The following is a 24,651-nucleotide window of genomic DNA, read 5'->3' as shown; positions in this document are numbered from 1 at the left end:
CTAATGAAACTTAAAAGTTTTTGCACAGCAAAGGAAAACATAAACTAGACAAGAAGACAACCCTCAGGATGGGAGAAAATATTTGCAAATGAAGCAGCTGACAAAGGACTAATCTCCAAAATATACAAGCAGCTCATGCAGCTCAATATCAAACAAACAAACAACCCAATCCAAAAATGGGCAGAAGACCTAAATAGACACTTCTACAAAGATATACAGATTGCCAACAAACAGGTGAAAGGATGCTCAACATCACTGATCATTAGAGAAATGCAAATCAAAACTGCAATGAGGTATCACCTCACACCGGTCAGAATGGCCATCATCAAAAAATCTAGAAACAATAAATGCTGGAGAAGGTGTGGAGGAAAGGGAACCCTCTTGCACTGTTGGTGGGAATGTAAATTGATACAGCCACTATGGAGAACAGTATGGAGGTTCCTTAAAAAACTAAAAATAGAACTACCATACGACCCAGCAATCCCACTACTGGGCATATACCCTGAGAAAACCATAATTCAAAAAGAGACATGTACCACAATGTTCATTGAAGCTCTATTTGCAATAGCCAGGACATGGAAGCAACCTAAGTGTCCATCGACAGATGAATGGATAAAGAAGATGTGACACATATACACAATGGAATATTACTCAGCCATAAAAAGAAACGAAACTGAGTTATTTGTAGTGAGGTGGATGTACCTAGATAGAGTCTGTCATACAGAGTGAAGTAAGTCAGAAAGAGAAAAGCAAATACCATGTGGTAACACATATATATGGAATTAAAAAAAAAAAAAAGGCACTTCCCTGGTGGCGCAGTGGTTGGGAGTCCGCCTGCCAATGCAGGGGATACGGGTTCATGCCCCGGTCTGGGAAGATCCCACATGCCATGGAGCGACTGGGCCCGTGAGCCATGGCCGCTGAGCCTGTGCGTCCGGAGTGTGTGCTCCGCAACGGGAGAGGCCACAACAGTGAGAGGCCCGTGTACCGCAAAAAACAACAACAACAAAAAACATGTGGAATGTTTTAATATTGCTTTGAAAATGTCTATAAAAATTCAGTGATTCCATTTTTTTTAGCATGAGGTCTTGGGTTGTATCTATGAAACACACAGCTTCAAAGTGAATTTTGCCCAAGCTGGGTATTAGTTGTATAATATGTTTTTCTTCAATGTCCTATTATTTAACTGAACATTGAACAATTTATAAATGTAAATCCTTTTGATAAGGCAAATATTTGAAAAATACTTCAGTTGCTAGTGATTCTCATACATTTTCATTATGCATTGCTCTCCAGGTGGGATATTAATCCACAACTTTATTCAAACAGTTTTGACAGCTCACATGCATACCCTTCAATTACTTCAACAAAGGTGTATAGGTTGAGATATATTTAAAAGTCAAGGGGCTTCCCTGGTCGTGCAGTGGCTAAGAATCCACCTGCCAATGCAGGGGACAAGGGTTTGAGCCCTGGTCCGGGAAGATTCCCACATGCCGCGGAGCAGCTAAGCCCGTGTGCCACAACTACTGAGCCTGCGCTTTAGAGCCTGCGAGCCGCAACTACTGAAGCCTCTGCTCTTAGAGCCTGTGCTCCACAACAAGAGAAGCCATGGCAATGAGAAGCCCGTGCACTGCAATGAAGAGTAGCCCCTGCTCGTTGCAACTAGAGAAAGCCCGCGTGCAGCAACGAAGACCCAACACAGCCAAAAAAAAAGTCAATTGTTCTTTCTTTTCTCAGTTTTCTCATGGTGTTGTATAAATATTAATTTTTCTATTCTATTCTGATTGAGAATGGTAATTTGTTTCTGAGCACTTCATAACTTAGTCTGCTAGACTTGAGATGCATTCCATTCTGTAGAGTTATTCTTGACCACATACATATTCATTAAGTGAGCTTTGTTAAATTTTTTAGTGTAATGAATTTTCAAAAATATATGAATGTACTCAATAACTGTGAAACTGAATTGAATTGAGTTCTGTCAAGTCTTTTGTTGTGTATAGGCAGTTTTAGTGTGTTGGCTATAGCGATTACAGCCTTTGTAAAGTTCCATATTGGAGGGTTTGCTTTTCTGTATTTTGTTTTTTTTAATTAGACTATCCTAGCAAGTATTCACCTTAGACGTAAGGAACTACTAACACCTGAACTTCATTAGATGCCTTTTTAATAAGAAAAAGCAGTTACCTTGTGCTTTGTAAAGAAGACTGTCTTCACTCAGGCTTAACTTGGTTGGGCAGTGGTCTAAAGCTGTTTCACCTTTAGACAGCCTTATCTTTTGAGAGAACATACAAGAAAGATGATTTCCATATATCCTTAAATTATCCATGGCTGGTTTATTCTTGCTTTTCCCTTCTGCCCCCAGATCTCTATGTCCCTACTTCCCTCTCCTTCTCCCTTCTGCATTCTCCCTCAGATTCTGGTTGCTTTTCCCCAATGGCAGGCACCTAAACCACAGTTTCTAAAACCAGGCTACTGAGGGGAGCTTGTCTGGGGGCTCATTTCCAAATCCCAAAGTCTCATGTGTTGTTAAACTTCTGAAAATGTGTTGTCTTCTATTCCATAAAATCTCATTGTTGGTTTTAATATAAAATAATGGCCTATTCCCCTGTTCCCTAAATCTTTTAGTTAAACAAAGCTCCAAACAGTTGTGCAGGGACCTTGCATTCCCCTGGAGCTGTCAAGTCCCTTCAGGGACACACATGCCCCTGAGTTCCAGGATGGCCCTGAGTCTGCTCCAGAATGGGAAACTGTCACACTTTACATTTTCCCCTCATGTCTCCCTCCTCACTTTTCTCCAACAGGATGTTTGTCCACTTGCTATACAATTATTCTCAGGTGAAGTTTTGTTTGCTTGTTTCTTTTAAAAGTATCTACATCTCAGTAAATCCTACCCTAGAAAATTTCTAATCCTATTTAATTTCTAATCCTAGTTACTTCAGGAATATTCTCACCCCTCTGTGCTCTCTCTTCCACTGGGAGCAAATACATGATAATGTAATTCTAGTGATACTTGTAAATCAGAGGAAAAGAAAAATATTAAGTTTGGAATTAGAATTAAACATTCCAAAGAAAAAGAGCCATCAATGTCAGAAGTTCATTCATACTTTTCACATACTTCCCATCCACGGCCTTATCTTTCTTAAATTAAAACTACTTTTCTTCAAGCTCTGCCACTGAAGATAACTACAAATAATTTCTCTTTCAATTACTTTCAGTTTTATTTGGTCATAGGTATTACAATACAATTCTACTATTGATATGCAAAATACGTAGAATTTTGGCTACAGGAGGGGTAAAATTAGCTTTCCCAGGCTAACCTAAGAGCCTACCAATTTTTAAGCAACTGCTATACAAATGAATAATTATTACACAAACCACTGGTAAGTTGTGGCTTGCTTATACATGAACAAATATCAATCTTGAGTTCACAATAACTGTGATTTCTGCCTTGACCTAGGCAGACCTTATAATAACTCTCACTGAAGAACTGATTGGTTGAATGAATATAAGTATTGTAATGTCCTGTGTTAATCTGAGCTGCTCTACTTTTATAGTGTGCGTATATGTATGTATGTCTATGCATATAAACCATATAGTGTATATAAGCAAATAAAATGGACTAAATCCCATGTTACTTACCTTAGAAAGAGGTTTCCAGGAGAGATTTAGATGCAAAAAAGTGGATGGTACATCAAAAGGAACTTCAATACTTTCTTCTTTCTTTTTCTCTGGTGGTGGTTGAGGGGTTAAGGCTTTCTGAGGTCTGATATCCCAAAAACATATTGTGCTTTAAAAAAAGTTTACAGTTTATTTTTTAACTAAGTACAAAGAAGAGGTGTAACCTCAGGACTACCATTCTTGCTGCTACACATTACCAATGTGATCATGGCTATATTTGATATCTCTGAATTTAAGATTTTTATGAAATAGGACTGCTTTGCATTGAATATTTTGGGGAATTATACCATTTATAGGGTTATTTAATGACTTTGCTAGTATTGAGACTAATATTATCATACATGAGAGCTGAGTTTTGAGATTGACATAATCTTTTCTTAAAACATAACAGTTTTATTGAAATATAACCCATATATCACAAAATTCACCCATTTAAAGTAGTCAATTCAGTGGTTTTTAATACATTCATTGAGTGGTGCAAGACATTACCACAATCGATTTTAGAAGATTTTCATCACCTTCCAGAAAAAAACGTGTACATATTACCAGTAAGTCCCCATTTCCCTTAATCCCTCCGACTAGCCCTGGGCAACCACTAACCTACTTCCTGTCTCTACAGATTTGTCTATTCTGGACATTTCATATAAATGGAATCATATAGTATGTGGTCTTTTGTGACTGGCATCTTTCATTAAGCATGTTTTCAAAGGTCATTCATGATGTAGTATGTATCAGTACATCATTCCTTTTTATTGTCAAATAATATTCCATTGTATGGACTATACTACACTTTATTTACCCATTCCTCATTTGATGGAGTGATGAATGAATAAATTTGGGTTATTTCCCCTTTTTGCTATTATGATTAATGCTGTTATGAACATTTGTTGGTAAGTTTTTGTGGATGTAGGTTTTCACTTCTCTTGGATCTATATTTAGGAGTGGAATTGCTGGGTTATATGGTAATACCTATATTTAATCTTTTGAGGAACTGCTAGATTGTTTTCCAAAGCAACTGGATCATTTTTGAGGATTCCAATTTCTCTACACCCTCACCAAATGTATTACTTTTTTTTGTCTTGAGGATTCCAATTTCTCTACATTCTCACCAACATTTACTATTTTTTGTCTTTTTTAAACTTTAGCTATCCTAGTGGGTGTGAGGTTGTATCTCATCAAAAGTGATTCTGATTTGCATTTCCTTGTGCTTTTGGGGTAATGTCTAGGAAATCAGTACCTAATCCAAGGTCATAAACACTTACATTTGCCTATGTTTTCTTCTAAGAGTTTTACAGTTTTAGCTCTTATATTTAGGTCTTTATTTCATTTTCAATTAATTTTTGTATAGAGTGCGAGGTAATTATTTTGCAGGTGAATACCCATTTGTCCTAGCACCATTCATTGAAAAGACTATTCTTTCTCCATTAAATTGTCTTGGTACCCTTGTTGAAAATCAGTTGACCACAGATATATGGGTTTATTTCTGGACTTTCAATTCTATTCCATTGATCTATATGTCTATCCTTCAGCCATTCTCAGTACATGTGTCTCTACAACGGTAACTGTGCAGAAAGTTTAGAGATTAAGAAGTGTGAGTCTTCCAACTTTGTTCTTTTCTGTCAAGACTGTTTTGGCTATTTTGTGTCATTGTGGTTTTGATTTGACAGCTAATGATTTTGAGCATCTTTTCTTGTGCGTATTGGACATTTGTCTATCTTTTTTGAAGAAATGTCTATTGATAATCTTTGCTCATTTTTATATTAGATTATTTGTCTTTTTATTGTTGAGTTGTAAGAGTTCTTTATATATTCTTAATAGAAATCTCTTATCAGATATATGATTTGCAAATATTTTCTCCCATTGTATGGGTTGTCTTTTAAATTTCTTGATAGTGCTTCAAAAGCACTATCAACTTGAATTTTGATGAAGTTCAATTTATCTTTTTTTATTTTATTGCTTGTTTTAGTGTTTTTTATATATATATAACACATACACAGAGTTGGATTTAATGTGCTTTGTACATAGTAGGCATACAGTAAGTGTCATTTCTCCTTTTATTTCTCCTTCCTCACAGGTTGATTATGAAAATCAAATGAGGGCTTCCTGGTGGTGCAGTGGTTGAGAGTCCGCCAGGGGACGCGGGTTCGTGCCGCGCTCCGGGAGGATCCCACACGCCGTGAAGCGGCTGGGTCCGTGAGCCGTGGCCGCTGAGCCTGCATGTCGGGAGCCTGTGCTCCACAACGGGAGAGGCCACAACAGTGAGGGGCCGCGGCATGTGGGATCTTTCCGGACCGGGGCACGAATCCGTGTCCCCTGCATCGGCAGGTAGACTCTCAACCACTGCGCCACCACGGAAGCCCTAGAGTGTTATTTTTTTTTTTTTTTTTTTGCGGTACGCGGGCCTCTCACTGTTGTGGCCTCTCCCGTTGTGGAGCACAGGCTCCGGACGCGCAGGCTCAGCGGCCATGGCTCACGGGCCCAGCCGCTCCGCGGCATGTGGGATCTTCCCGGTCCGGGGCACGAACCCGTGTCCCCTGCATCGGCAGGCGGACTCGAGTGTTATTTTTAACACAATAAACTTGGTAAAAAATTATAATGATACTTGTTCAGTACTTCAGTATATAATGTCTTTGTAGTAATTATGTGAAAACATAATAAGAACAGCAAAGAATATGCCACATTAGCTCCATAATTTCTGTCACTTAGGTTATGAGTAAACAGATTAATAAATTTAAGATATTATTAAAGAATTTAGATGTGTAAGTTAAAGTATTTAGATAAACAGATGGTAACTTGAGACTAACAAAACTTTTATTCATTTATGTGAATTAGTTAATATTATTTATTCATTTAATAATGGATAAATAATTAAAATTAATAAAAATATTAATCATATTAATGGTCAAAACATAAATCATTGGTAGAATACCACAGATGACATAATAAAATGTTTTAAAATATAATTATAGTTGGTTTAAACCTGTTTTTCCAAATTACATAGCTCTTCTTGAATCTCATTTATAGCATTAATTTTCATTATTTGTAAAATGGTTTTGCTAAATACAGATAGCTTCAGTTGAACTTTCTGCATCAATCAATCACACATCCTTAATTAGCAGAACCCTATTTTATCTTATTCTGTATTATAAGACCCTTAGTATGGCTAAAGTATAAAGACTAGAACTGATGAATTTTCTGGATAGCTAAAAATGGGGCTTTCTAAATGCATAAACTTTTTTTTACTTTAACAACTTTTGAAGGAACTATTTCCAGAATATTTCAGAATATTTCCAAATTCAAGGGCCATCATTATAGACAACAATCAAGGACCTGTATCTTCAACATATAACATGTAATATTTTAAGTCTGTTCAGAGCTTCTAAATGTTCTCCAAGGCCACTGAAGAACAGTATAGCTTTCCATTCTGTTGTTTATAATCAACACTATACCATAAGCATCTTTCCATGAAATAATAATACAATCTTAAATGTTGCATAATATTTCATATGACCCTGTAGGTGCTATGTGTTGTTTTTGCCTGGGCAGCAATTCCCCCCTCCTTTTTTAGCAAGAGCCTTCTAATTGGTTCTTTGAGAACTGCCCCTTCCCCGTTGCATGCAGTCAGGTTGGAACTGTCATTCAAGGTGCTCTGCCATTCCTTCCCTGGTCAAAGGTGTGAGTTCATGATGTAACAGAAGCCAGTCAGACTCTCTTCTGTCACTCTGAATCTTGAACGGTGACACAGTGGTTGGAACCGATCCATTCAGATGGTAGGGGCTGACCATTCATTCTGGCCACTCACTAGGTATACAGTGAGCTATAGGTGACAATGTATTTGCCTTCAAAGCCTCATTTCCTCTATCTATATGTATTTTTCAGGGTTGAGAATATAAAAATAGTTAACCTGCTAAAGCACATAGTACAGTATTGGCATAAACTTCCAATAAAATTATTTTATCCCCTTAAGTTAACTATAGTTAATTTCTGTTGCTTGCACTCACAGAACCTTACCTAATATGTGCCCACAGGGTTAATCATGTCTCCCCACCCCCCTGCCCACGGCTGCTGCTAATGTTACTTATGCCTTCACCTGCCACTCCACAGCTGCTTCTGCTGCGATCAGTGTCTAAAACTTACGGTGTCATGATATCTATTGGGGTCAAAGCTACTTGGAGTGGTAAAGTTTTGCCAGTATTTGAATGCTAGATAATAGTATTGTCCTTCTTGCCCTTCTTACCCTTCTTATGTCCTACTTCACTTTGAATTTTCAGTTCTATAAATTGGGGTATACAATTTTTAAAAATAAACATTCTTCAACATAGTTACTGAATTACTTATAAAAACATTTGTAATAAATATACAATAAAAAATGTAAAACTCTTGCACTTTTTAAAAGAAACTTTCCCAATTAAACGTTGTCATCTTCGTAATTGTGAGATAAAATTGAATGTAAACAATACATATTAAAAATTTACAAATATGTGAATATGAAGAAACAGAATAACTATGGATAATGTTATACAACATTACCAATCATGAAACCTAGTTAATTCTTCTTTTTACAACATATTCGTATCCACAAAAAGATTTTTCTAAAACCAGCAACAATCTAACATTCTGTTCTTTAGTTATATTAGGTTTAATTGTTACAACAAAGATTATTTAAGGAACAGAAGAGGACAATGACTTTATAAGCATCTAAAAAAAGAATATATTGTTTGAAAACATATTAGGTAATGATTCAAATAAGACATACCAGTCTGCTGAACAAGTGACAAGTTGACAGGATATTCCACTTCGATTTTCAAAGACAGATCCCAATCTGTTAATCTATTTTTAAAAATGCTGGAAGTAAGTTCTGTGTACCTAGGACAGTAATGACTTTTTTCTCAAAGATTTTTACGCTAAATTTTTTTTTCTCCTTTGCTTTAATTTTTATTAAAAGAACAACACAAACAGAATTTGGAAACTGGAAAGTTTCAAAATCAAATATAATTCTGCTATACATATTTTCCAGCCTTTTTCTCACAGAAACATTTTTACATTTTAAAATTAGTTTTAGTTAGTATGCATATAAATTTCCATCTTAAGATCTTTCAGTTAATGTAATTTGAACATTTACCTATGTAGTCATAAATCATTCTGTTTTTTAATATATAGATGATGTATCATAATTTCATTACCATTATTATTAGAAATGTAGGCACTCTGTTTTCACTATTAATTGTGGAGCTGAACATGGGAGCTTTTATGAGATTGTTAAGCAGGTAAGATCAATAGAAAAGAGACTTGGTGTTAAATTAGATACCTACAGCATGCAGTGAATGCTGGGGTGCCTGCATTCTTTTAGTAATTAGTGGCACAACTCTGCTAGCACACAGAGGAGTCCAAGGAGGGTTAGTGGCTCCTTAGAGTCCTAGAAGGTCCAAGATTCCAACCAGCTAGCTCTCAAGGGAGGTGGAAGGTTTTGTGGCAACCTATGAAGGTGCTACTCTCAAATCAATAGGGAAACATGACTTTCCCCGATACCCTACCTACTTGGTAGGATTGATGAGCAAAAGGTCAAACAAAGGTGGGGGTTCCAGCAGCAGATAAACAGTAAAAGTAGGGGTGGAAGGAAGAATACAGGCGCAGCAGTGGTAAGGCCTGTTGGCAAGGCCTGTTGGCATCACGGGAGCTAGGATCCTAGAAACCTGGCTGACGCTGCTGTGGCATGAGCCCAGTCAGGATCTCTTAACAGCTGCCAGCTTCCACTGTGATTGATAAACAATCCAGAACCCATCTTTCCTCTCCCTCTAGTAAGGCTTCCCTGTTGTAGGAAGTTCAAGACTCCACAGTTGCGCTTGCTCTGGAGTTTTATGTTTTAATGATTTAAAAAAAAAAAAAAAACCCACATTCATATTATAGAGTTTGGAAAATAGAAGGTTTTAAAATCAAATATAATTCTACCTTACATTCTTTTCCAATCTTTTTCATGGATACACTTTGACATGATTTGTCAAGGTATGCATTGTATGTCTTAGGACACAAATTGGATTATTTCTTTGCATAAATTTCCCAAATTTGAATTACTGGTCAAAAACTTTGAAAATTTGGATGAGTTAAGAACCACATTGACTAAATTGTATTCTAAAACTTTTATGTTGGAACCAGTAATGTTGGAGTTTATTGATTTCACCATTTCATCCTTTCTAACATGGGAAATTACTAGAAAATTTCATTTAAAAATTAAATAGGTCCAATGGAAAAGAAAAAAATCAAATAGGTCCAAAATAGTACATTAGTGTTCCTTTATTATTAATTTCTTTGATATTAGAAAGTCTGAATAATTTTCCTGTTTATCTACTAATTGTTTTTCAGTATATGTCTTTAGCTTATTTACTGGAAAATTTGTATTTACCATATTTGAGGCAAATATTTTTCTTCATTTTGCTACTTGCTCTTTATTTTGTAATTTAAAACTTTACATGTATATGATTTGAATTTCTTTCAATATTAATTAGCTTAGAAAACTACAGAATCCAGAAATACGATATTCTATTTTGATTTGTTGTATTTATTTTGGTCCATTATAACTTTGAAAAGTAATTGTGCTTTTGCATAATCCATTTAAATATCTTGAAGGGCTAATCACCCTTCATAACTCTAAGTTTTCAGAATATTCTTTGATATTCTGACCTTTTAATTTCCATAGACTCTTAGTTCCTTGAGGGAAACATTTGGGAAGCTTACTAGTTTTCAAATTCACAAACAGCAGCCGTTGTGGGTCAAGTAAAGAACCACAAAGCCATACTGCAGCACAGATGCTAGGCAGTCAGCTGGGCTCACTCACTGCACAAATAGTCTTCACCTACCAGTCTCATGACACACTCAATTCAAGACTGCCTTGCAAAATGACACATTACTACATGTCACAGATCTTCAAGGTTATATGCTCTAAATAGTTGAAATCATAAACTTTAAATCTGCAAAGGCTAAGGGTGTAAAATATTTGCACTCTATTTTTACAACCTTCACTTTCTCCACTTGTATTGGATTATATCAGTGCTAATGCCACCTACATTTTTTATTTTTATAAACCACTGAAGTTGACACATTGGCATTATTCTCATCCCTAAGTCTGATCTTGGTCTGTCAACAGTGACACAACTGTGTGATGTGTTGTTTCTGGTTATTTCACAATTAAAATGCAAATGAATTGTTGACTTCAAACATCCTCTTTGAATAAAATCTTCTAAAAACTTACAAGCCAGCAGGAGAAAAGTATGAAGCCATCAAGACTCACCTCAAATGTGTCAGGCAGCCAATGTATATCTGTAATAACTTTCCTATGTCCATTTTCTATTGAGGAGACTGCACAGTGTCTGATATACATTGCTTCTGTATTAGTCTCTGGTTCAAGGAGAAACATAGGCTGTAAAATGTTACAAGAAAGTTATGTGCTAATTTCAGAGAGCTGATGAAGCAACTCATACTTTACTTATCATTCCAATTAAAATCGATAATTTGGAGAAAAACCAGTTCAAGGAAAAACACAAATTAGTGTTTCTATGTATTATATAGTTAGATAATAAGATTATCTTCTTTCTACTTCAGTTTAGTCTAAGATTTTATCTCTAAATTTTAACAAGAATGACTGACCCATTCCCTAAAGAACCAATGAGATCCCATTTTTGAAGTATTTCTGTGAGTGCACAGAAAACCACATCCCATGGTTTCTTGGTCAGAGACCTGTGGGAGCTGAGGAATCTCTAGACGTCTTGGCAGGATCCACAGCTTCACAAATCATAGTGTCTTATTACCCGGAAGACTTTTAACCCCTTCATTTTATACACGAGAAAATTGATGCTTGCTGAGGGGATGGGGGACATATCCAAACTCACAGGACTGTGATCTAAAGCCTGGATGCATGGGTCTTCTATCCAGTGCTCTTTCAACTACATCACTTTAGGCAATCCCTTGGCCCCTCCATTTTATTTAACAACAATAAAAACAAAAAAGAACCCCTGGAATAGACAGTACAACCTGTTTAGTGGTGTTTTAAATCAAGGGCCTACATAAAAGTGATTCAAAACACATCCACAGCAGATGTGAAGACTTAGGAAATAACACTTTTTTTTTTTTTTTTTTTCTAGTGAGTCTCTGTTTAGCTTGGCAACCCTGTTGTGTACGTTTTGATAAACTCCTGAACGGAAAAAATTTGCAAGTGAAAAGTTACAAAAAGCTAACCTTGAGTGTGACGTTTTTACTTCTACTACCACCTGCCTTGATGTTTTCTATTCGATCTGCATGTGCGGTAATATCCCACATGACAATCTAAAACAGAAATAAATGTTATTACAACATACTTTCAGGAACTAGCAAATTGCATCTTGAACATTTAAAAAAACCTATTGGTATTGCATGCACTCTGATAAATAAACCACCTTGGGAGGATAATCAAATTTAGCCTACATCTTAAGTAAGTCAGCAACTCTTATTTTTTACCTTTATTTATTTATTTTAACATCTTTATTGGAGTATAACTGCTTTACAAGGGTGTGTTAGTTTCTGCTTTATAACAAAGTGAATCAGTTATACATATACATATGTTCCCATATCTCTTTCCTCTTGCCTCTCCCTCCCTCCCACCCTCTCTATCCCACCCCTCTAGGTGGTCACAAAGCACGGAGCTGATCTCCCTGTGAGTCAGCAACTTTTAAAGCTTATATAAAAAATGTTTTCTTCTCTTTATTTATTTATGTTTTTGGCTTTATATATTTTTTATTTATTTTGAGGTACACATACATTTATTAATTTTGTTACTCTTAATTTGTTCCTATTTCTCCATCCTGTTATTCAGGATTTTCCCCTTCTTTTTAATAATGTTTTCTTCTCTTTAAAAGAATTTTCAGCACTTTCATTTTTTGTGCTTGTGGTAATAAATGCTAGTGTTTTTTTTTTTTTGTTTTTTTGTTTTGCTTTGTTTTTTTTAAATCCAAGGTAGGCATAATGCAATTCTCTCTGCTTTGGGAAGAGTTCTTCCTCTGTTTTAGGGAATGTGGGGACAGTTGCTTTAGACACAGGAGAAAGCAGTCTGCTCTCCAGAATTAAGTACAAACACCCAAAATTGTTCAAAAGGCTAGGAAATGATGATTTCTATTTAATTGAATATTATGGCCAACTCTGAATTTGCATATACACAGATGGTCATTTTTTGAAAAATCAGAACAAAGCAGAATATGCAACACTAAATTAGAATAATTGTCAATGACTAAAAGTCATTTCAGTACACTAAAATGTAAACAAAATGTCAGGATCACAGAATTGTGAGTAATTTTATTTTCAGCATTTGCTTTTCTAAAATATTCTAAAACAAAGTTGTGTCACCTTCTCAATGAGTAAAAACAGCAGTATTTGCAGGGCTTGGAGGATGTACTCTTGCTCCTCACTAGATCACCAGTTATTGTTGAATAAAACCGAGGAAAAAAATTAGTTTTCTTAAATGTTTTTGGTTCTGGATAAGTTGGCACGGATGATGCAGACATTTACATTTCAACTACCTAAAAGTTTTCCTAGCCACACGATAAAAAATAATTATACCCTGGTAATGGTCAAACTCACTGTGTCACAATGAATTTAAACTTTGATCATAAAATAGCTGTAAGATTTTTGTTTTGCTCTGTTGGAGAAACAGGCAATTGGAAGATAGAATCTAAATTTTATATAAATTAGATAATTTAAAAGAGAAAAAAGAAAAAAAGCAAATAGGATATCAAATTATACACACATAAATTCAGTGATATAAGTATGTTTTCCAGAGAATTCTGTTTAAATTCTGGATCATTCCCTAACTCCTACCTCTAGGGAAATTTCAGAAGAGGGCTCTTGACCAAGAGGTATTATGCTTATGGTTTTTGTTCTTCCCTGGAATCTTGTACAACGTGTGGTTCTATCCCAGCAACACAAATAGATCTGACCCGGTTTTCTTCCAGTTATCATAACTGGGTTACCCTGTGGACATCTTGAGCCCAGATACCATGTCTAACACATCTTCATACCCCAGTTCCTAGCATGGTGACTGGCATACAATTGACATGCCTTCCCTCTGCTGAGTTGAACCCTTAAGTTAAAAAAACTACCAGGCAAAATGTGTTACAGAATGCTGTCTAAATTAATAAAGAACTGAAAAAAAAAGCCATATGTACCTGCCCGTTTATGCACCCTCCAGCAATGATATTAGGGTCACTTGGACAGAACTGGAAGCAGAAGATGTCATCTGGGCTTTCCAGCATTAACTAAGGCAAACCCCCCAAATTCAAGAGAGAATGAGAAAATCTATTAAGATCATGGCTAGAAATAATATTAATAAAGTCAAAAGTCTAATTTTATAGCTATTTATAAGAAACATGCACATGAATTCCATTCCCAGAATCCTACCTCTGGATTGGAAGCTGCTTTTGCTGAATTTTATTCTGGACATTGATCATGCATATGAGAGCAGGTAGTTTCTCAAGGGGACCCAATCTCCCCTCCCCTCCCCTTTGTGGGTCATTGCTGGGGCATGTTATAATTTTTTATAAATAAAAAGACTATGAAATCAGTGTTTCTGAAAAGTGTGGAGAGCAAGCTCTGGGGGCCAGCATATTTGTATGATTTTTTCCCTGCTGCATATACCTAGTCTGGCACAGAGGTGAGCGCTCAAAAATAAAATGCGTTGAAAAAGAGAAGACGGCGGCTCTGCCAGCGGCAATGTTACAAATTTTAAAATAATACGGAACCCATAAGGTAAACAAAATCAAGTGCCTGGAGGGTAGGGAGGAAGTCTTGCAAGGAATACACCAGTGTGAGGAAATAGATATACTAACCATAGTTAGCACCTGAGCTACTGTGTTACCACCAAGCTAAACACTTGCATGGTTGCCATTCTTTAAACATAACAGCCAAAAATACAGGCCCCAGAGGCCATTGGTTTGCCACCACTGAGCTAAAGATTTCAAATTGGAATTGAGGTGAATTATCTTGGTTTATTTGGTACTTTGTGGATTCTAGAGAAACCTCTACTTTTGAAAATGAAATCTTTTAATACTTTCCTATAGTTTTGATTAGAACAAAGACAAAATTAATCATTTGTATCATATCTTTAAGAAATTATTTACATGTCTTTTTAAAGCTATTCTTCAAAATAGAGGAAAGGTTAAAAATTTTTTTAAATAAAAATAAATAAATAGAATATAATTAACTTTATAAGTATATTTAACAAAACTATAAATTTTATATGGAATTTCTATCTTAATAAACTGATTACTGACTTCCTTAAGAAACTAAAATAAATAAATCACGTTTCTATATTAAAAAAATAGAGGACAGGAGAGTCTTTCTTTCCTCTTCCTATTTGCCTGGAGGTTCAGCCACACTTCCATGGCACGGAGTGAAGAGCAGTTCTACACTGCTGGAAAATGATAGGAAACACCAGTGAGAGAATGGCACCATACCTGTGGTAAGTAGGCTGACAAGGAAGAATGACAGATCTGTCATTTTGATCTCTGTATCTATAAAAAAGCATCTAGACTCTATAACAGTAAAACTGCCTTAATTCAGATGAATTAGGGAAGAAGGAATAAGGGGACACTAGGGTTTATTAGGGAAAGACTTAATTATATAATGCTTTATAAAAACAAAATATTATTATATTTAAGTACATTGAAAAAACTTAATCTAACACTATTAAGCACCCTCCCCCTAAGCAGAACTCATCTTGAGCAGATATCGGAAATTGAACACTGTGGGGGCAAACCCAGCCTTTAGCCTTATTTTATTTGGACTGCTGTGTGTTTTGGTTTGGTTTTAGTTGAGCTGTTTGAAAATTGGGAGATCACACACAAAATTGCTGGATTCTCTTGACAAGTGGGACCACCTGGCAAGGAGAGTAGAAGAGTAGCTGTCCCCATGGATGGGCTGGGTACCCTCTAGGGCCACAGTCCCCACCATTCCCCACTGTCTCCCACACAGTCATCTTTACTCATTACCATCTCCTACTGGTGATCCTTGGAATCAAGGAAATCCACATGAAACTAAAATCTCTTTGCATTTGAACAATTAGTACCTAAATAAAGTCCATAAAAGAGTTTGCTCTTTAAAATCATTTGAACATTCCTCTTACAATGTTTTTTTTTTTAAATAACATGTTGATTTGTTCAATATATCTTTTCAATAAACTAAGTGTAAACTTAAATTTTGCTCAAATTGAATGATGACAAATTCTGAATTGAAGAAAGCCTAGCTTTATAGGGGTTTATAACATTAAGTGATTATAAAGTATTTTGCAATTAAAACTGCTAAAGATATGTGAAAGTAGTAGTTAAAATTTTTAGAACATGTGGATGACTCTCCTTCATTACCTGAGGCTGTATGGGATCGGAGAAACTCCAGAAAAGAATCAGTGATGGTTGCAGCAACAGTTTACCAGAAAAGTGGACCCTCTCTTCAAAGGAGAGTCGTACAGCCACTGACACAGCTATTAGCCCTGATAGAAACACAACTAGAAATTAAAATCTGCAGCAACTGTGCATGGAGAAGTGTTTTTAGGTTTTGTTTTCCTACACAGTCACTGTTCATTTCCATTTTGATGAAACGCGTGTAAAAATACTCTACAGGAGACCAAGAGTGCTTTTAGAGCTCTACTGTCTAATACATTGGTTGCCAGTAGCCATGTGTTGCTTATTTAGCACTTGAACTGTGGCTGGACCAAATTGAGATGTTCACAAAATAAACAGTGTACTTTGAAGACTTAGTAAGAAAAAAAGATGTGTTGTGTTTCTTTTTTTGTTTTTGTTTTTTTTGTGTGTGTGAGGAGAGGGCCAATGTTGGGCAGGAAAGGATGAAGAAAGAGGGCACAGATGGCTCTGTCCATGGATCCACCCTCACACATTCCTATCCCCTTGGTTGCTGAGCTCTTTAAAGGAGGTGTATCTCCTATCCCGCCCAGTAAGTTGAGAGTCAGGGGGAATGAAGTTCCAGATTTGGCATTGCACCAGCTGGGTGACCTGAGTCAGTCACTTTACTGAGAGCTCTGGTCCTCTCCTTATAAAGTAGAGACCACAATGTGGTCCCACAAGGTAGCTGGGAGGACACATGATGGAGAGAATGTGCAGAAAGTGCTTCGCAAGTGCCTGCACTCAGGAATGGAAGTTGTCTCATGGAAAGTGAGCTAGTTTGTAATTCTACATATAAAAGCAACAGATTATTTCAATGTCATCCCAGAACGGAATCCCAGTCATGATTCTGCCTCACCATAGATGATCGGATGCCAGGAGACACAGGTGATCATATTCTCTGTTAGGTTATGCATGTAAGTAAAGGACTGGTACTCTTTCAGGTGGGTATCAGTCTTGTCCCCAAAGGTGCCTTCTTCTTCTGCCAGGCTTTTCCAGTCATTAATAAATGTATTCATGATTTCATTTTGCTGCAGGGCTATTTCAACACTATTTTGTAAAAGAAAAAAAAGGGAATCAAGATGTTGGATTTTAGCATTCAGTGATACGTCTTTCAGCAGCTCCTCCTGCTTCATTTATACTGAAAGAAAAAGTATTCTCAATTGTATTTGGTAACTAAAGATTAATCCTGTGTGAAATAAATGACTTAAGAGAAAAAAATTCAAGATAGTGTGCTACTAAGAACTTCTTCTAGTGCCAGGAAGGTGTTAGCTGACAGCCTCTAGCATCATCACAACTTGCCTCACTTTCCCAGCCAAGGTCATGCTCTCTCCCAGTCAATGACTGAGCATGGTGGGGGGACCTGCAAGATGGCAGAGGAGTAAGTCATGGAGATCACCTTCCTTGCCACAAATACATCAAAAACACATCTAAATGTGGAACAACTCCTACAGAACACCTACTGAATGCCAGCAGAAGACCTCAGATTTCCCAAGAGACTAGAAGCTCCCCATGACGTACATGGCCGTGTGGCCAACAGCATCTTGGTGCTCTGGCTGGGTGTCAGGCCTGAGCCTCTTGAGGTGGGAGAGCTGAGTTCAGGACATTGATGCACCACAGACCTCCCAGTCCCACATAATATCAATCGGCAAGAGCTGTCCCAGAGATCTCCATCTCAACGCTAAGACCCAGCTCCAATCAACGACCAGCAAGCTACAGTGCTGGACACCTCAAGTCAACTAGCAAGACAGGAACACAACCCCACTCATTATCAGAGAGGCTGCCTAAAATCATACTAAGTTCACAGACACCCCAAAACACACCACCAGACGTGGTTCTGCCCACCACAAAGACAAGATCCAGCCTCATCCAGCAGAACACAGGCACCAGTCCCCTCCACCAGGAAGCCTACACAGCCCACTGAAGCAACCTTATCCACTGGGGGCAGACACCAAAAACAATGGGAACTACGAACAAGCAGCCTGTTAAAAGGAGACCCCAAACACAGTAAGTTAAGCAAAATGAGAAGACAGAGAAATATGCAGCAGAGGAAGGGGCAAGGTAAAAACCCACCAGACCAAACAAATGAAGAGGAAATGGGCAGTCTACCTGAAAAAGAATTCAGAGTAATGATAGTAAAGATGATCCAAAACCTTGGAAATTGGGGGCTTCCCTGGTGGCGCAGTGGTTGAGAGTCTGCCTGCCGATGCAGGGGACACGGGTTCCTGCCCCGGTCCGGGAGGATCCCACATGCCGCAGAGTGGCTGGGCCCATGAGCCATGGCCACTGAGCCTGCACGTCCAGAGCCTGTGCTCTGCAACGGTAGAGGCCACAACAGTGAGAGGCCTGCGTACCGCAAAAACACACACACACACAAAAAAAAAACCTTGGAAATCGAATGGAGAAAATACAAGAAACGTTTAACAAAGACCTAGAAGAACTAAAGAGCAAACAAACAATGATGAACAACACAATGAATGAAATTAAAAATTCTCTAGAAGGAATCAATAGCAGAATAATTGACACAGAAGAATGGATACGTGACCTGGAAGATAAAACAGTGGAAATAACTACTGCACAGCAGAATAAAGAAGAAAGAATGAAAAGAATTGAGGACACTCTCAGAGACCTCTGGAACAACATTAAACACACCAACATTCGAATTATAGAAGTCTCAGAAGAAGAAGAGAAAAAGAAAGGGACTGAGAAAATATTTGAAGAGATTATAGTTGAAAACTTCCCTAATATGGGAAAGGAAATAGTCAATCAAGTCCAGGAAGCACAGAGAGTCCCATACAGGATAAATCCAAGGAGAAACATGCCAAGACACATATTAATCAAACTATCAAAAATTAAATACAAAGAAAAAATATTAAAAGCAGCAAGGGAAAAGTAACAAATAACATAGAAGGGAATCCCCATAAGAAGGGTGTGGCAGGACATATATAAAGTGATGAAAGGGAAAAATCTACAACCAAGATTACTCTACCCAGCAAGAATCTCATTCAGATTCAACTGAGAAATTACAGACAAGCAAAAGTTAAGAGAATTCAGCACCACCAAACCAGCTTTACAATAAATGCTAAAGGAATTTAGGCAGGAAACACAAGAGAAGGAAAAGATATAAAATAACAAACCCAAAACAATTAAGAAAATGGTAATAGGAACAGACATATGGATAATTACCTTAAATGTAAATGGATTAAATGCTCCAACCAAAAGATACAGACTGGCTGAATGGATACAAAAACAAGACCCATATATATGCTGTCTGCAAGAGACCCACTTCAGTCCTAGGGACACATGCAGACTGATAGTGAGGGGATGGAAAAAGATATTCCATGCACATGTAAATCAAAAGAAAGCTGGAGTAGCATTCTCATATCAGACAAAATAGACTTTAGAATAAAGACTTTTACAAGAGACAAAGAAGGACACTACATAATGATCAAGGAATCAGTCTAAGAAGAAGGTATAACAGTGGTAAATATTTATGCACCCAACATAGGAGCACCTCAATACATAAGGCAAATGCTAACAGCCATAAAAGGGGAAACTGACAGTAACACAATCATAGTAGGGGACTTTAACACTCTACTTTCACCAATGGACAGATCATCCAAAATGAAAGTAAATAAGGAAATACAAGCTTTAAATGACACATTAAAGAAGATGGACTTAACTGATATTTATAGGACATTCCATCCAAAAACAACAGAATACACTTTCTTCTCAAGTGCTCATGGAACATTCTCCAGGATAGTTCATATCTTGGGCCACAAATCAAGCCTTGGCAAATTTAAGAAAATTTTAGTTGTATCAAGTATCTTTTCCAACCACAACACTATGAGACTAGATATCAATTACAAGAAAAAATCTGTAAAAAATACAAACACATGGAGGCTAAACAATACACTACTAAATAACCAAGAGATCACTGAAGAAATCAAACAGGAAATCAAAACACACCTAGAAACAAATGACAATGAAAACATGACGACCCAAAACCCATGGGATGCCACAAAAGCAGTTCTAAGAGGGAAGTTTATAGCAATACAATCCTACCTCAAGAAACAAGAAACATCTCAAATGTACAATGTAACCTTACACCTAAAGCAATTAGAGAAAGAAGAACAAAAAAACCTCAAAGCTAGCAGAAGGTAAGAAATCATAAAGATCAGATCAGAAATAAATGAAAAAGAAATGAAGGAGATGATAGCAAAGATCAATAAAATTAAAAGCTGGTTCTTTGAGAGGATAAACAAAATTGATAAAACATTAGCCAGATTCATCAAGAAAAAAGGGAGAAGACTCAATTCAATAGAATTAGAAATGAAAAAGAAGAAGTAACAACTGACACTGAAGAAAAAACAAAGGATCATGAGAGACTACTACAAGCAACTATATGCCAAAAAAATGGACAACCTGGAAGAAATGGACAAATTCTTAGAAAAGCACAACCTTCTGAGACTGAGCCAGGAAGAAATAGAAAATATAAACAGACCAATCACAAACAATGAAATTGAAACTGTGATTAAAAATCTTCCAACAAACAAAAGCCCAGGACCAGATGGCTTCACAGGTGAATTCTATCAAACATTTAGAGAAGAGCTAACACCTATCCTTCTCAAACTCTTCCAAAATAAAGCAGAGGGAGGAACACTCCGAAACTCATTCCTTGAGGCTACCATCACCCTGATACCAAAACCAGACAAAGATGTCACAAAAAAAGAAAACTACAGGCCAATATCTTTGATGAACATAGATGCAAAAATCCTCAATAAAATACTAGCAAACAGAATCCAACAGCACACTAAAAGGATCATACACCATGATCAAGTGGGGTTTATCCCAGGAACTCAAGGATTCTTCAATATATGCAAATCAATGTGATAAACCATATTAACAAATGGAAGGAGAAAAACCATATGATCATCTCAATAGATGGAGAAAAAGCTTTCGACAGAATTCAACACCCGTTTATGATAAAAACCCTACAGAAAGTAGGCATTAAGGGAACTTACCTCACCATAATAAAGGCCATATATGACAAACCCACAGCCAACATCATTCTCAATGGTGAAAAACTGAAACCATTTCCACTAAGGTCAGGAACAAGACAAGGTTTCCCACTCTCACCACTCTTATTCAACATAGTTTTGGAAGTTTTAGCCACAGCAATCAGAGAAGGAAAAGAAATTAGAGGAATCCAAATCAGAAAAGAAGTAGGAAAATGGTCACTGTTTGCAGATGACATGATACTATACAAAGAGAATCTTAAAGATGCTACCAGAAAACTACTAGACCTGATCAATGAATTTGGTAAAGTAGCAGGATACAAAAATAATGCACAGAAATCTCTTGCATTCCTATACACTAATGATGAAAAATCTTAAAAAGAAATTAAGGAAACACTCCCATTTACCATTGCAACAAAAAGAATAAACACCTAGGAATAAACCTACCTAAGGAGACAAAAGACCTGTATGCAGAAAACTATAAGACACTGATGAAAGAAATTAAAGGTGATACAAACAGATGGAGAGATATACCACGTTCTTGGATTGGAAGAATCAACATTGTGAAAATGACTATACTACCCAAAGCAATCTACAGATTCAGTGCAATCCATATCAAACTACCAATGGCATTTTTCACAGAACTAGAGCAAAATATTTCACAATTTGTGTAGAAACACAAAAGACCCTGAATAGCCAAAGCAATCTTGAGAACGAAAAATGGAGCTGGAGGAATCAGGCTCCCTGACTTCAGACTATACTACAAAGCTACAGTAATCAAGACAGTATGGTCCTGGCACAAGAAAAGAAATATAGACCAATGGAACAGGATAGAAATCCCAGAGAAAAACCCATGCATCTAGGGTCAACTAATCTATGACAAAGGAGGCAAGGATATACAATGTACAAAAGATAGCCTCTTCAATAAGTGGTGCTGGGAAAACTGGACAGCTACATGTAAAAGAATGAAATTAGAACACTTCCTAACACCATACACAAAAATAAACTCAAAATGGATTAGACACCTAAATGTAAGGCCAGACACTATAAAACTCTTAGAGGAAAACCTAGGCAGAGCACTCTATGACATAAATCACAGCAAGATCCTTTTAGACCCACCTCCTAGAGAAATGGAAATAAAAACAAAAATAAACAAATGGGACCTAATGAAGCTTAAAAGCTTTTGCAGAGCAAAGGAAACCATAAACAAGATGAAAAGACAACCCTCAGAATGGGAGAAAGTATTTGCAAACAAAGCAAATGAAAAAGGATTAATCTCCAAAATATACAAGCAGCTCATGCAGCTCAATATCGAAAAAACAAACAACCCAATCCAAAAATGGGCAGAAGACCTAAATCAACATTTCTCCAAAGAAGATATACAGATTGCCAACAAACACATGAAAGGATGCTCAACATCACTAACCATTGGAGAAATGCAAATCAAAACTACAATGAGGTGTCACCTCACACCAGTCAGAATGGTCATCATCAAAAAATCTACAAATAATAAATGCTGGAGAGGGTGTGGAGAAAAGGGAACCCTCTTGCACTGTTGGTGTGAATGTAAATTGATACAGCCCCTATGGAGAACAGTATGGAGGTTCCTTCAAAACCTAAAAATAGAACTACCATATGACCCAGCAATCCTACTACTGGGCATATACCCTGAGAAAGACATAATTCAAAAAGATTCATGTACCACAATGTTCATTGCAGCACTATTTACAATAGCCAGGACTTGGAAACAACCCAAGTGTCCATCAACAGATGAATGGATAAACAAGATGTGGCACATATATACAATGGAGTATTACTCAGCCATAAAAAGAAATGAAATTGAGTTATTTGTAGTGAGGTGTACGGACCTAGAGTTGGTCATACAGAGTGAAGTAGGTCAGAAAGAGAAAAACAAATACTGTATGCTAACACATATATATGGAATCTAAAAAAAAAATAAAAAAGGTTCTGAAGACCCTAATGGCAGGACAGGAATAAAGACTCAGATGTAGAGAATGGACTTCAGGACATGGGGAGGGGGAAGGGTAAGCTGGGACGAAGTGAGAGAGTGGTATTGACATATATACACTACCGAATGTAAAATAGATAGCTAGTGGGAAGCAGCTGCATAGCTCAGGGAGATCAGCTCGGTGCTTTGCGTGCTTTGTGTCCACCTAGAGGGGTGGGATAGGGAGGGTGGGAGTGAGACGCAAGAGGGAGGGGATATGGTGATACATGTATACGTATAGCTGATTCACTTTGTTATAGAGCAGAAATTACCATAACATTGTAAAGCAATTATACTCCAATAAAGATGTTAAAAAAAAGACTGAGCATGGCCGCTGTGGGCACAAGGGCCTGCCAGTTCTGTCCCTGGCAGGACACCTCCAACAGGTCGTCTTCCTCTGCAGCTCCCTGTTGTGTTGGCTGAGAGTTTGTCTGAAGCTCTCCCTGTTCAATCTTGCTTCCCTTCCCTTTATTTTTCACAGTGAACTTCTCAGTAAACTTCCACTTTGAACTTGATCTCATTTGCTTTTTGAAAACTCCAAACTGATAGAAAAGGCAATTTTCTTAGCCATATTCAGTACCAAATGATCATGTATGCTAATTATTGTATTTAAATATATATAATTATTATATTAATATATATAATAATTATACTATATACAATTTAAAACAACAAATAAGAGATTCTTAAGGGGAGATTTGGAACTTAGAAGTGTGTGTGTGTGTGTGTGTGTGTGTGTGTGTGTGTGTGCGGTGGTGGGGGGTGGTGGTGGTTTTAGCTGTCACAGTGTCTGGGAGGTGCTAATGTTTTTAATTCTATTACTAAACCTCCCACAATGCATAAGACAGTCCCTAAAATGAAGAATTATCCTGCTAAAAATACTAACGTTGCTCTTTTAAAAAACAATCTTGGTGCTCTTCTTAGTCTAGGGAACTTGGCTTGACAAGTTCCTGTTTTATAAGTTACTATAATGTTTATTGTCCCTTTATATGTTTAGGCTTGAAAGCTCAGCCCCCTCCCAAGGCCTCTAGGAGCCTTCCCATAATTAGAATGCCACCCAAGGTTTTACCCGAATGACTGAAAGTCTAAGCAACTTGGTTTTTTAATAAATATAGTAAGTTGAAAGTGGTTTTCAATTGTGAATTTCCTAAAATAAGAAAAAAAACCCTTTATTTAGATAATTAAATATAAGCAGTAAGTATCCTAATAGATATTCCTAACATATTAAATAAGGGTACCATTTAATACCTGTGTCATTAATCATTACACTACCATTCACTGCGTAATTGAATACTCTTTGGTCTGAATTCTTCTTGTACTTCATCTTTCAAACTAGATGCATTTCCTTGGACCGGCAGCGTCAGCATGACCTGGAGCTGTTAGAAATGCAAAGCAGCAGGCTCCACCCCAGACCTACTTAGTCAGAACCTGCATTTTAACAAGATGCCCAGGTGGTTCATATGCACATTAAAGTTTGAACAACCCTGTGTTTGAACAACCCTGAAAAACCCTATGAACAACCCGGAGCTTCAAGGTT

General features: G+C 37.0%; 1 protein-coding gene across 4 annotated transcripts in view; it reads right to left on the bottom strand.

Annotated features, from left to right (window-relative positions):
- The window catches only part of DNAI3 (dynein axonemal intermediate chain 3), an 83,586-nt gene that overhangs the window by 23,187 nt on the left and 35,748 nt on the right, over positions 1-24,651 (bottom strand). For 3 of the 4 annotated variants that reach the window (XM_079934056.1, XM_079934059.1, XM_079934058.1), the window contains exons 9-16: positions 16,948-17,138; positions 16,056-16,180; positions 13,863-13,952; positions 11,905-11,991; positions 10,961-11,089; positions 8,432-8,505; positions 3,637-3,784; positions 2,182-2,269 (exon numbers count right to left, since the gene is read on the bottom strand). In XM_079934056.1, the coding sequence (XP_079790182.1) occupies positions 2,182-2,269; positions 3,637-3,784; positions 8,432-8,505; positions 10,961-11,089; positions 11,905-11,991; positions 13,863-13,952; positions 16,056-16,180; positions 16,948-17,138 (932 nt within the window). The remainder of the gene's footprint in view (positions 1-2,181; positions 2,270-3,636; positions 3,785-8,431; positions 8,506-10,960; positions 11,090-11,904; positions 11,992-13,862; positions 13,953-16,055; positions 16,181-16,947; positions 17,139-24,651) is intronic. The other variant, XM_079934057.1, reaches the window with a different exon arrangement.

Source organism: Stenella coeruleoalba (assembly GCF_951394435.1).
Source record: "Stenella coeruleoalba genome assembly, chromosome: 1".
In the NCBI taxonomy this organism is placed as follows: domain Eukaryota; kingdom Metazoa; phylum Chordata; class Mammalia; order Artiodactyla; family Delphinidae; genus Stenella; species Stenella coeruleoalba.
The sequence above is the reverse complement of the archived record's forward strand: the minus strand, read 5'-3'. Positions and strand labels throughout refer to the sequence as shown.